This window comes from Cyrtonyx montezumae, unplaced genomic scaffold (genome assembly GCF_038088225.1).
Source record: "Cyrtonyx montezumae isolate F1298 unplaced genomic scaffold, pur_monq_1.0 scaffold_3, whole genome shotgun sequence".
NCBI lineage: Eukaryota > Metazoa > Chordata > Aves > Galliformes > Odontophoridae > Cyrtonyx > Cyrtonyx montezumae.
Window position 1 is genome coordinate 51,894,439 of NW_027072034.1, and position 14,649 is coordinate 51,909,087.

A 14,649-nucleotide genomic window follows, 5' to 3' on the forward strand; every position below is an offset into this window, starting at 1 on the left:
ACCATCTTTTCCTACTAGATGAGTCCAGGTCATATGGGTAGATATGGCTCCTGGCTAAATGTGTTAAAAGCCAGATACTGTACTCTTAAGAAATATATGGATGTTTTATAAACGGCTGCACATGTATCATTCTTAATATTTTCCACCAGTCTACACTAAGACTTCAAAATGGAGCTCAGTCAACATCTGTATTTTGCAGCTGCCATTTTGTGGAAGATATTATGATAATGGATTCTAATAAGATCTTTAAATTAATGGTAGAATTTTACAGATCTGGAAACAAGGAGACTGTTGTAGGAATCCAGGCCATTAGCATGTACATAAACATAGTCAGAGAGGAGTGTGTTGAAAATGAATGTACTTTGCTGCAGCATGATAATTATGGCTTATGGAAATCCTAACAGAATAAATCACTGATAAAAATAAAATAAAAATAATTCTCAAAGTTCTAACTGAAATTTTTTGTGTTTCCTTTCACAGTTAGAAAATGCTGGAAATTGGGTTGCTTGCTATTCTTCAGTCAATATTAATTTTGTGTGATGAAGGAATATTTTCATGAACATTTTCCTGTTCATTAGGAAACACACAGAGATAAAGTCAGGAAAACGTCCAGAGCAGAGTTCGAGACATGAAATGTAAGTGAAGATAACTAAGCCACCATCTGTACTCAGTTTAAAGCCTAAACTCCTAATGCCTCCAGTCCACTTGCTTTTGTTGTCTTTATTCTAGCTCTAGTTCTGCAGTCTGGTGGAATTTTGATTTTTGTACGTTACCATTCTTTACAGACCATAACATGATAACAGTTTTTTATTTTATCAAACATTGTGCAATTAAGCATGTTTCTGAAGCAATGGTTTGAGTCCATCTGAGAACTTGCCATAGTGTAACAAATATCCTGTTTGTAATAAACATGGGATTGGAATGAGAGGTTAGGAATCAAAAAATGGGGAAAATTCAATTATTTTTATGGAAGACATAATTAACATAATTAAATAGATGAAAGAAGGCTTGGCATGTGAGCAGATAGGATGGACAGGAGAGAAATATCAAATACCTTGACAAAACATGGAAAACTAATATTGGTTAAAAAAATAAATCCAGTGATCACATTGTGCATACACATCAATCCAGCCATGGCTCACATTGGCTACTGAAGTACTGGCACTGGAAAACAAGGTAATGTTCTGCTGTGGCTGGATAGCAGTATTTTAATGTGAAGAAATGCATCCAGTACTGTCAAAATGCCTGTGTACTGGGATACATACTAGTAAATATTCTGTAGAAAATGTTCTGTATTAATAAAATATTTCTGATCCCAATACATAATTCACTAAAATATATTAACAATTTATTTTTAGTAAACCAAATAAAGAACAGATTAGATTTCTTAAGCAGAGCATCAATTTCAGAATTTTCATCATTTGTTTCAATTACAGTGATCAGTAAAAAAAAAAATCAATATCAAACAAGTTTCTATAATTTTTATCCAGGAAAACACCCTTTCTATTCATTTTGATTTATTCTTATTCTGTAAATATTGGCATTCAATAACACATTTGTTAGTAAAAGAAACACTAATGATAAAAAAAAAACATTAGAGCTTTGTACTCTAGCCAATTACTTTGGTGCAAATGCTGCCGATGATTTCAGTTGGCAATGAATTAAACCTACATTTACAACAAATACCAAAGAAGGGTCATCTATGAGTGTTATAAAATGGATGATGTTTTCTTAAGTCTTCTTAAGTCTTTCTTAAGCGAAATCTGCCTTTTTGAGTTGAGCCAATTTTAATGCTATTACAAGAAACTATTCAGCATGTCCCTTTTGACTTCAAAAAGCTGAAAGTAAAAATAATTGTGCTCCTCATATATGATGACTGTTCTACATGCAGACAGATTTTAAAAACATTTTAAAGATTTTTCATACAACAAAACTGTGTGGCTGTATTCTCATTGTCTTTCATAATTTACTGAAGCTGATATTGGACTGTTGCTTACTGGAAGCAGGAGAGCACTATTTTACATGTATGAAAGAGAGAGTGCATTATGTATTTGCATAGACTCTCACAGCATTCATCACTGTATATCATTGTGAGCAGCACAGAAACTACTTCTCATTTGCAACTGTCATAATTCCTGAAGCAATTACATTAAATGTGGTTATGGGTAAACAGGAAAATCATCAATTTACTTTGAAATACTTCACATAAATTGAAGGTTTTTGCTGGGGAGGAGTGAAATTAAAAGGAGAAATGATCGTTCCAATTGCAGTAGCTAAATAGAAGAAAGGCTGACTTAATAGGTTTGCAGTGGGCACCAATGGTGCTCTGTGAAGCATTCAACTTGCTGTATACAAGATCTTAATCTGTCCTTATAGATATTAAGTTTTATTTGGTCTGAGGTTCTCAAATATTCTTTTTTGCATCACTACACACTCTGCCAGACCAAAAAGATGCTATATTGAGAAAACTTATGCAATTCTGTCCTGTAAGTAGCAGAAGGGAAGACACAGTTGCAGATTTCCTTTCTAGCAGGTTACTCAAATCTGTTTCTATTCCTTACACTCATTTACTCTTGAAGAACAAATGCCATGAGGAACCATCTATTGAAAGAAATAAGGACAGAATGTATATTACTGGAGGGCAAGGCTAGACAGGATAAACAGGTTTTTAATACTAGAATGAATTCTACTTAGAAATGGGCTACTAACTCTTTCGTTATGAAAAATATTCAAATGAATGGTCTTTTTTTTTTTGCCCAGGGAAGGTCTATTGAAGGACTTTCTATGTCCTGATGAAATGTTTAATCCATACTTTTAATATTTCAGAATTTTATTGTTAATCTGAGTCATTTGAGTTATTCAAGCATTAAATTACTCCGCAACATACAGGTTTCTTGTGTAATTGCTTTTAAACTGCAGATCCTGTATGCCACATTTTGGCTTGCTTATAGTTCTATTTCTGTAATAAAAACACCACCACCAAAACATCATTAGCCACTCAAAGATAAAGCAATATAAATCTCTCAGAGTGGTTTCTGGCAGTATTTACAACACGGAACATTTTCACTACATTCAATCTTTATATTCTGTGTTTGAAACATACTGGGGAAATACTTGTTATATAAAATAAAATTGGAATTTGTTTAAGGGAAAAAGAGATTTTATGTTCCATTATATCTCCTTCTTTATATAACTATAATGACTCAATATTTTGTGAAGAACATTAGATCTCTTCACTACAATCAAACACCTACCAGGAGATTACAGTATTGCCAGAGTAATTGCTTCACTTTTGTTCCAGAAACAGCCCATTCTGTTGAAGCTGTTACCTTGAACATTGTGATAGCAGCTTTTTTCAGAGTCCTTAGCAATTATCAAAACTGTCAGACATCTAAAACCTGGAACAACTGTCCATCTCAGATGCACAGCTTTTGGAAAAAAAAAAAAAAAAAAGCTCTTTAAAAATCAGTTAGATCCAAATGGTCTTACTGCTGGGGATGCTTCAAAAGCATGTGTCTGCAATGAAAGCATTGTATTTGGCACACATTCTAGTTGTACAGTAAAATGAAAGAAAAAAGAAAATTGTAAAAAAGAAAAAGAAACGAGAAATTCCATATGTTAATTCTGTTCACTGTTATAATATCTATCAATAGCTCATATTTCTTGATATAGCTCCTGCTCTATAAAAATGTCATTACAGATTTTCTACCAAATTACAAAAATATTGAGAAAAAGATGGAAAGATAATTAAAAGTATTTAAAAATTAGTTTAACATAAATTTCTGTAGGATTTTAAAGGATATGTGTAGACCAGTAATAAAATACTGAAGAATCTGACAGAATTATTTCATTCAGTGAAAAAGTAGAGTAAGGTGAATACATTCTTACACAGTAAAACAGAAATTACACATTTAAAAAACTAAAGTACAATGCAAAGGATTGTTCTTAACTTGTTTGAAGAATAACGTACTTTGAAAAACAATTGATTAAAACAAGTATTAAGCCTTTAATAGCTTGCTTTTAATATCATTACACACCCTCCTTAGCAGTGTATTACCTATTTTAATACTAATAGCTTTTTAAGGGAAAATCTTATTCAAAACATAAGCATTTGGATTATTCAACACATTTTCTCCTGAAAAGCTGTAGACTAATCTGTAGAATGTTTTTGTTTCCTACAGAATAGCTCCCAGATCCTATTTGTTTTATATACAATGGAGCACTTGAAAGTAATAACATATTTTCTAAATAACTGCTCAATCTGTTGCTCAATCTTTTCTATTAAATGTTTTTGAGTGTAAGTTTAATCTACAGAAAACTGCATAAATAATATGTCATATCTATTTTTACCTTGTTTGGCTCGTAAGCTTAAAGTCAACAATAGATTCCTTATTTAGGCCAAGTGCTTTGATGCTGATGACATCATCCACTTCTGGCTCTGTAGCAATAAACAGCAACGGAAACTTCCAGACACCCCCGGTAGTGCTCTGTACTACTAAAGTTCCTTCATTCCTTAAAAAATTCAGATACAATATTTATTAATTGAAGAGTATTATAAAACATAAACTTGGTAAATTTACATTTAAAATAACCTTCAAGTGTGCAGATGCATACTGCAGAAAAATGAAAATATAGACAGCTTTCAAGTGGAATATGTTCTTAATGTTATATGGCATATTATGTATTCACACACTTCATACTGGAACAAAGGCCAAATAGCATTTGATATTTACAGCAAAATACAAGAAAATACATTATATGAAAACAAAAAGACGAGCATAGCCTAGAGATTTGTTTACTCTGTTTGGATATATAAATTTAACTCAATTTGTTTTACTTGTTATTCTTACTGAAGTGTTAGAAGAGACTTAAAGCAGAATTTGTTTGTTAGCAGTTCATATTAAAATCAGATAGATCTGCCTTACGTCTAAGTAGATTATGATGATAGAAAACTAATTTAATTGCAGTATTTTGGTCCTCTATAACAAGCACAATAGTTCTCAAATGCAGAAAGATAAAAAACAAACACACATACCAAAAAACAAACCAACCAACTGACAAAGAAGCAAAAGCCAAAGAAGAGAGAATAGTAATCAAGGTTTCTTCTCTCTGACACAAGACACTGTGTGGGGTGGATGGATAGTCTTTCTTAAAGGTTTGCTCTTAGTTTATTTCAATAACTTTGTGTGGTACTGTGAATACAGCTCCCTTCTGACTCATAAAAATACTCCCCCACAGCCCTTGATGTATGGCAGCAATTACACTCTACACTCCCTGGTAGTTCTGAGCCTCTGAATTTACTTTGTGCCTATACAGTAGTGAAGCAACTTCCGGCTTCCTCCTGTTGACTGCTTCCAAAGGAAGTTGCAATTTCCCCTTTTCTCCAAAAGTTTCTCCCTTTCACAGTTTATTTTTTTAAAGAGGTCTATCACAACTTTTGAAGACTACCAGTAATATTTTTCTGCAGACAGTTGCTACCAGACCAATGTAAACTGATTTTCTAATTCAGCCATCCTATCCAACCAAAGAATATTACCATTCTAGGAAACATTCTTCAAAATTGACAAGCCATTTTGTTTGTATGTTTTCCACACATTTGAGAGCAACTAATTTACACTGGAAGTCATAACACCTTCAATACTCCAACACTTAGAATTAAATTGATGCACACACACTAAGGCAGAAACCCAACAGAACCAACTAGCAAATACTGAAAAGAAATGCTGCCAGTCTTAATACCAAAGATAACGTAATGAGAAGCAGCAACCGAGAAAATCTAACACAACAGATCTTAGAGGTGAAAACAAAAAAAGGAAAACAATGCATGGAGGTCATGATCAGACAGGATTTTTACACGTAATAAGTAATAAGGAACAGGGTCTTACCTCATTGGTTTTTTAGGTGCAAATACTATATTAAAGACCAGTGTTACAGTTCCAGATTCTGTATCCTCTTCTCTTTGAATCAGATGCATACCAACTAAAGATTCAAGTTGAGATTTAATTTCATCTGATTGATACTTTAATTCATAATGAAATTCTGCTGTTGCAGAGGAACCTAAATGATACAAGGGAAAATGGTTAATCTGCGTGCACTCAAACCTCACACAGTTGGACTGATTGTAGTTACAATTTGGCCTTTTGATATCAAAAATGACAAATAAGTGAAACTAGTAATTATTCAAAACTTGACTGATGTGCTTCTGACCACAAAACAAAATTTTTCTATGTCATATAGCAAGCTAAATAGAATCTGGAAAAGTAGAAGCTGGAAAACTTAAAAGTAAACTACAAAAGCAATGTTATCCTGGCTACCATTTCTGTGTTGTGGTGAGGTACTCCTATTTTACTGGGCACATGAAAATCACAAGAATTTGACACTATTTTCAAGCAGTGCCATTGAGATAATCTAAAAAAAAAAATTCTCAATAAGAACGTCTGTGCCACTGATGGCTGCCAACATGACAAATATGGTACAGAAAAAACAGCAAAGATGCCATTATCAGCCTCTGCTCTTATTCCCTGCACCAGCTATGAAAAGTAGTTAAGCATAACAATAAACAACTAAGCTTCTTGAATCAAACACCTCTTTCAGATGCAATAAAGAAAACTGATACTTAGTACAGAATACTAATTTCTGCACAAAAGATGTTACTATGACAAAAACAATTTCAAATTTATAATCCATTTAAAAGTTGTACATGCTCTATGGATAAAAATCTTTTAACACTATCATTACATCTTACAGAAGATGTCATTTTATTCTGACCACATATTTCAGGGCCTATTTTGTACGTACACAGCTTAGTACAATGGGCTGAGCAAAACTCCTGCTTATGGATTGCTTTATGGGATGGCTTACAGTCAGCTCCAAAGTTGATTCCCAAGACCTTCAAATTTGGAATTCTAAAATGCCAACAATATGCACCCCAGTGTTCTGAAATAACTGGTTGATGTGGCTGCATCATATTTGAAAAGTTGTGGCTGTAAGGAGAAGTTTCTGCGGACCAGAAAAAGGGAAACATCACTCCCATTTTCAAGGGGAAGACTCAAGGAACTACAGGCAAGAGAGTCTCATCTATGAGCCTGGAAAGACTATGGGGTAGATTTTCCTGGGAGATGTTAGTGTACAGATGAAAAAGTGAGATGAAAAGGTGATCGAGACAACCAGCACGGCTTCACCAAGGACAGACTATGCCTGACAAATCTGGTGGTCTACAGTGGAGAGGTGTTGTCAGTAGACAAAGGGAAGACAATGGTTTTAATCTATCTGGACTTGAGCAAGGACTTTGACATGGTCCCACATCACATCCTTATCTCTGAATTGGAGAGATATGTATTTGAAGGGTGAACTATTTAGAGGATAAAGAGTTGGTTGTATGGTCACCATACAGACAGAGGGTTGTAGTCAGCAGCTCTGTGTTCAGGTGGAGGCCAGTCACTAGTGGTGTCCCACGTGAACAAGAGGGGAGGTTTAGGTTAGATGGTAGGAAGAAATTTTTGCTAGGGAGGTGGTGATGTGCTGGCACAGCTGCCCAGAGAAGCTGTGGTGCCCCATCCCTGGAGGTGTTCAAGGCCAGGTTGGATGGGGCCCTGGGCAGCTTGAGCTGGTGGAGCACAGCCCTGCCCATGGCACGGGTTGGGGTGGGTGGGCTTTGAGGTCCCTTCCAATCCAAACCATTCTTTGACTCTATGATTCTAAGATTTACACTTGATCTAAGAGTTACACAGACATAAGCAAATTATTAACAGCATAAAGGATTAGTATGTATGTACTATGACTGCTGAGTACTGAATATACAGGATTTCCTTGTGTGAATCCATCTGTTACAAAAGTACTTGATAGCAATAAAAGGTCTTGTTATAGTGGAAATAAATACGAACGTTTTTATAACAGTTAATAAAATTCCTGGGATCAGCCTACATTGTTCCATGAATTGTTGTTTATCTTTTTGAAAAATATGTTTATACCATGCATACAGATTTCAACAGAGCCCAAGGCTCATAGTAGTCATGCTAGACAAATGTCAAAATGCAAAGATTTAGACATAAAAATTAATTTTTATGGGAGAGAAAGGATGGCATAATTTGGAGAATCCTACGGTTGGAAAACAGTCGTTTAGTAGATGTATCTTTCAGCACTTATCACACAGTATAGCTCAAGAGAAAGTTTAAATAGTTGTCTAGCTTTATAGCTTAAATACTAGGAAGAAAATGTGAACTTCATGGTGATTTTAGCATTCAAAGATACTTATGCATGGTACCTTCTAGTCATATATAATTAAGTACTTCCACATTTTCTGCTCCACTTTATTTTCTAATCTGTTGTATGCTTATATCAAGCATTTGATGTATTTTAATATATACAACACCTAAGGAAAAATCATGAATTTATAAGTTTCAATATTCGAAAGCACAGATCTAGTTTAGATTTAGGCTGTTTAACAGAAAAGTGTAATTAGATCTTCACCAGCCACAAACTCTGAAGGCTACCATGTTATCACACCCTGGGAAGTCCCTGAGAATGAGTTAATATTTCATTCTAGATAATTCCATAATTCTCATGCTGCCTAAACTAAAAAGAAGCTACTAGAGGCAAAGACAAACAAAAAAAACCCCAAAAATGAAAAATAAAAATAAAAAAGTGACTCACGGCTAAAAACTTGTCCAAATTTTCACAGAATCACAGAACTGTAGGGGTTGGAAGGGACCTCTAGAGATCCTCGGGTCCAACCCCCTGCCAAAGCGGCTCCCTAGCCCAGGTTGCACAGGTAGGCGTCCAGGCAGGTCTTGAACATCACCAGAGAAGGAGACTCCGCCACCTCTCTGTGCAGCTGTGCCAGTGCTTTGTCACCTGCACTGGGAAGAAGTTCCCAAGCACGTTTGTGCAGAACTTCCTATGTATCAATTTGTGGCCATTTCTTCTTGTCCTATTGCCACACACTGCTGAGAAGAGTCCAGCCTCATCCCTTTGCCTCTCACTCTTTAGATATTTATAGACGTGGATCAGATCCACCATAAGTCTTCTTTTCTCATGGCTGAACAGACCTATGTCTCTCAGTTTTTCCTCATAAGAGAGATGTTCCACGCCCTTCATCATCTTTGTGGCTGTCCTCTGGACTCTTTAAAGGAGATCCTGGTCTTTTTATCAATTGTACTGAGTTATTTTCATTCTCAGAATTTCCAGTTTTAATTAAAATTTTCAAGTAAAATATTGGAGGCAGAATTATAATTTTTTTTAAGTAATACTAAATATGAAGTAACATATTTTTCTAATATTCCTTGAAACATTAGTCCAATATCTTATATACCATAAATTAATAGAATCAAATTCATTTAGATTGAAAAAAGGCTTTAAGATAATCACATCCAGCCACCAAATTAGTACAACCAAGTCTATCACTAGATCATGTAACTCAGTGCCATGTTCACATTTATACGTCTTATAGGAATGGCAAATCTACAACTTACCTGGGCAGCCTGTTTCAGTGCTGAACCATGCTTAACATAAATAATTGTTAAACCATTTTAGTGCAGTTAATTGTTTTTAATCTAATTCAAATTGTAAAATAAATACGCAGATATAGAAAGCACATCATAATTAGTTCACCTCTATACTGAAAATAGAAAGTAGTAGGAAGAATTTTAACCACATGTGACTAAATGTAAATGTAAACTAATTGATTTATTCCACATATCTAAAAATTAAAAAGCTTAGTATGCTCACATAATAAGAAACTTAGTAACAACTTACAACTCAGTTACAAAGACATCGATTTCCCAAATATCTGCTAAAGATTCCATGAAATGATCACAGGATATTTCTGACCTGGAATTAGAGAAGCTTTTCATACCTCCCTCTTATTCCTGAGAGAGTTTGACCTCAATAGGGAACAGTTCATTCAACAGTGCAGATTCTGAAGACGTAACGGCACTGTCTTAGGAGGCTGCAGACTTTTGCGGATACTTAAAGGAGATTTAGCTACCTGAGCTCTTTGCAAATAATGCTAAACCTGCAGACTTGTTAAAAAAATTACAAGGGAGAGAAGAATCCTAAGGAACCCAGGGAGACAGAAAGAAATTAAAAGGGTGATGGATAGAGGTTCCGACTGAAAAAAAAAGAATGCCTCTGACATCATGGGCCAACATAACATTACAGGAGGTATTACCCTCATATTTTTGCTTTGGAGATTTGTTATGGCAGATTAGCCAATTATTTTCTGATGTGCTCTTTTTTATTTCCCTTTTCCTGAGTGTACATGAGTAAAAAAAGAAAAGTAACACCAGGAATAATTGAATTATTTCTCATTTCATATTAGAGTTACTATTTTTGTATTTCTGTGAGGATGAATGAGCATCTTCAGATTAGTTTATAATTGGTCTGGTTTGCTACAAGCATTGAATATTTTAATTGAGTATGATTTTACATAAGTGTTAGAAAGTAATTTTAATTTCCACAATGTTTCCTATTCTTAAAGTTTAAAAACTTCAATGCTTTTTTTTTTTAAAAAAAGTTTGCAGCTGCTTGATCGTAATTTACAAGTTATTTTTAAATAAGCATTTTTTTGTGTTTTTCTAGCTATAAGAAACAATGAAGTGTTTCTTGTGTGTGAAAAAAATGTGGTTGTCTTTTTTTTTTTTTTGAGTGGACTTAGAATGCAACCTGTTATATCACAATCATAAAGGCACAGCTCTATTTGAAGATTCTAATCAAAATCCTTGTATATGATTTTAGATCTTTTCCATTGCTTCTGATGTACAAAAACAGGACATTTAGAAAATTCATCATTTGTCAACAGAAATATGTATTTAAATTTTCTTTCTTTAAGATCAAATTATAACTTACAGAAAGGGATTGCTTGATCAGACAGAGACTTTATATTCGACTGAAACTTCAAGCAATCCACTGCAGATGTTATTTCCTCCAAATATTACATTTTCACACAAGAAATCTTACACAGTACTATATTCTGCATATTAACAACTCACAGCAATCCTTTGGAATTTAAGCTGGTGTGTTCAAGGATAGGAAGCAGTAGAGAGCTTTTTAAACAGCTTCAGAACACCCACGAAATATATTGGTCACTGTCCAGTAACAAAGAAGGAGTAGCTCACTCCTTTTCTGAGGATTAAGACTAGAAATACCCAGAGAAGACAATCTCTAAGCAGAGATGCTTCCCTTTTGTCTGCCAGCCCCTAAATGAAGTTAGGGAGAGGTAGACCCCAGGACCAAGGTACCCCAAGGTAGACCCCTTTTGGTCATACTGGTGAATAGAAAATGCCTATGCTTCCAGGGCTGGCTATGCCCCTTCACCAGGTGCTCTATCACCTAAGAGTTCCCATACAGTGAGCCTACTTTTATATCAGAAAGAGAAACAATGCATCAGGTCTTGTATGTGTTTCACTCACAGGTAAATAAACAAAAAATACATAGCTTGTAAAATAATCAAACTACACTTCAACTTCTACACCACTGCTCTGTTCTTTGACTTCTAGTTCTCTGTTTTCCTTAACTTCTTTATCTTCTAACACCAATTCAATTTTCTAAACCAATTCCACAATGATTCTGACAACAGAGAGTAATACATATTAAGGAACTGGCTGAAGTTATACGTTAAGCCATTTTCAATATTATTATCCTCTTCATACTGATTTCTGAATTCACTTCCCACGCTATCAGCAATTACATTAAAAACAGTCTAGATATAGATAGGCCTATGAGAATATTTTCTCTCCACCTATACTTCTCAGGAATATTTCTGCCTTTTGAACAACAAATCAAGTCATGTTAACTGCACAATGTTTAGTTCATTTCTTCTTTCTGAAGTAATTATTTTCTATTTCAAATGATATCTTCTGGAATGGGTGAGAAATTTAACTTTTTTAATGTAAGGTATATACTTCAAGATTTTTCACTTCCCAAGAATTGTTGAAACAATATGAATACTGAACAGCAGTAGTAGTTAATTAAACGTGATCTGCCAGTAACTATCATCATTTATATCAGGATATAAAAACCTCATATTAGATGTAAACATTGATGAATCACTCTTTCAGAAAAGAAAAAGAAAAAAAAATATCTTGCCAGCTTGTTATTTCAGAGGTTTATATTTTATTTACCTTACTACTGGTAGACTGCAGAAAACTCAGATACTACCATTAAACCCAATTCCTAATAGGCATTAAATTAACATAGCAATAATAACATTAAAATGTCATTAAAAAACACCATTTTTAAATGATATTTCAACCTATGTTGTCAAGTGTTTTATTACCAGACTACTTGCTTGAAAAGCAGCAATGATGTCCAAAACCAACATCTTGCAATATGTGCAGAAGCCAGTGTTATAATATGAAATATTGGTCCCACTGATAAAACGAGCACTACACATCATAAATCTGTAAATCTTTTAAAAAGTCATCTCAACTTCTAGAATATATATTATTTTTTGTCAATTCAGAGATCACTATTTTGGAAAGAAATATCTCAGATATGTTTAAGATAGCCTACTCACTTGTGACAAGTTAAAAAAGAGCAAAGTCCATCAGCTACTCTATTGTAAAAAATCATAGAATCATAAGAGTAACTTGGGCTGGAAGGGATCTAAAAGCTGTGGGCAGGGCTGCCCCAACCAGCTCAGGCTGCCCAGGGCCCCATCCAGCCTGGCCTTGAGCACCTCCAGGGGTAGGGCAACCATAACTTCTCTGGGCTACCTGTGTTTAAGAGGAAATACTCCCAAGTTGAACCAGCATAAGATCTAATTTGGATACAACATTAAGTTACCCTAACATGGTATTCCTGTAAAGTATGCATTGGTCTAGATTCTAAAGCCAATTTGAATGGTATAGATGACACACAGAAGACAAGTCTCAAAGTGTATCTCAAAGCGTGTATCTAATAGATTGTAATCATAGCAATTTCTTTATTATTTTACCACCTTACAGTGCATTATACTCTTGAGAAAGCTGGAACATGGGTGAACTCTGTTCCCTTCATTTACAACTATATTAAATTCTATTTAGAATCACACACCATCATTTTAAAAGTAACATTTTTCTTAAAAACAAAAAAACAACAAAAAAAAAACAAACAGGAACCAAAAAACAAATGTGGGTTAAGATTGAAAGGTACAATATTTGTTGAAGATATTGTGTTATGATGCATAACTGTTAATATACTCATAAGAACAGAAATAACAGCTATGCAGCAGTAACTAGCATACTTTTCTAGTTATTTTTAGTACACTTTTACTTTGTACCATCCTCTTTCAAAAAGAGGTATGATATGAGAAACAGGCATGTCTCTGAAGAAATTGATTTTCACTGTGTCCTCAGCTGATTAACAGTAAGTGGAAGCTATCTTTTTATAAAGCTTTATTGCTTCTTTCGAGCAGGGCCTCTTTCTTCAATACATTTTGCTGCAGATATTGGTCTGCTGGTGGGAATGCATCTTACAAATATGGACAACCTGTAGATAAGTAGTGCCTTGCAATGCTTAAACAGAAATATTTTTGCTGGCTTTAGATATTGTGCAGGCTACTCCTTTTTAAAGAAGAGATGGTATGTGTGGAAGCCTTCCTTCCAAGACAGGTGCAAAAAAAAAAAAGAAACATGCAAATGTGCCCCCATCCACATATTGTTATATGAATGCCTTATATTTGCAACATGGTAGAAACATGGACTGAGAGAAATAATTTTTTAATCCCTAACTGTTGTCATAGCATTTCTATATTAAGTGAAATATTTATCACACACGCAATGTTACTAAATTAACATGTTATCTAAGCTATTTATTCTTACCATCAGTGACTTGAACAAGTTCTTCTATGTTGGATGGCTTATTTCCATTGACCTTTTCAGAATTTTCTGTGGTTGACATGGCAGTCGCACCAGGAACGACACCAGTTAGATGCACTTCTACTTTTTTTTCTACTCTCTCCCTTGCCTGACAACATATCAAAGCTATAGAAAAGAAAGAATCTGTTATTTGAGAAGTATCAGAATCTTGATTTCAAGAAAATAATTTGATATAGAAGTGAAATTTTCTTAGAGAACGACAGAATTCCAGTAAAGACCAAGACAACTAAAAGCTTTATCTCAGAGTTGGTTCAGAAGAGCACTTGGGAATTTTGCTTTTTCTTTCAATCACGATACATGTCTTCATTGTGGTTCCTTTGCAAATATAAGTTTCAATATATTTTGATATATACCAATGAGAAAGGAAGGCTGAAATGAATATAAGAAAGGAACTTAAAAGTTAAATGAAACAATATGATTTCCTGCTTTTGTTAATTTATGAAGACTACAGTTCACAACAATTCTGCTTTTAAAGAACCATAACAGAATCTTGACATGAATTCATCTTTGATGGACCTTCTTCCAAGGCAGTTAATGAATAATTTACTTATTGTACAATATGTCCTTTTTCATTAGAAGGTAGCTGTGTTTTAGCTTATATACTAAATTTTAAAAAGCTTATTTTAATTGTTATTATTGATGCTTCTTTCAATTCTCTGTGGCACAGAAAGAGGAGAAAATCAGATTCAAGAATTGAAGGAAAAAAAACATTTTCCTCCAAAAAAAGAAAAAAAATAAGAATTTTCTGGAGGTATTAAGATCAACATAAAAAGAACGGATGATCACATACTTC

General features: G+C 34.2%; 1 protein-coding gene across 1 annotated transcript in view; it reads right to left on the bottom strand.

Moving 5' to 3' along the window:
* Positions 1 to 14,649, bottom strand: part of CFAP47 (cilia and flagella associated protein 47) — a 225,927-nt gene that overhangs the window by 13,488 nt on the left and 197,790 nt on the right. The window contains exons 62-64 of the mRNA XM_065741564.1: positions 13,800 to 13,961; positions 5,886 to 6,057; positions 4,351 to 4,512 (exon numbers count right to left, since the gene is read on the bottom strand). Coding sequence (XP_065597636.1) covers positions 4,351 to 4,512; positions 5,886 to 6,057; positions 13,800 to 13,961 — 496 coding nt within the window. The remainder of the gene's footprint in view (positions 1 to 4,350; positions 4,513 to 5,885; positions 6,058 to 13,799; positions 13,962 to 14,649) is intronic.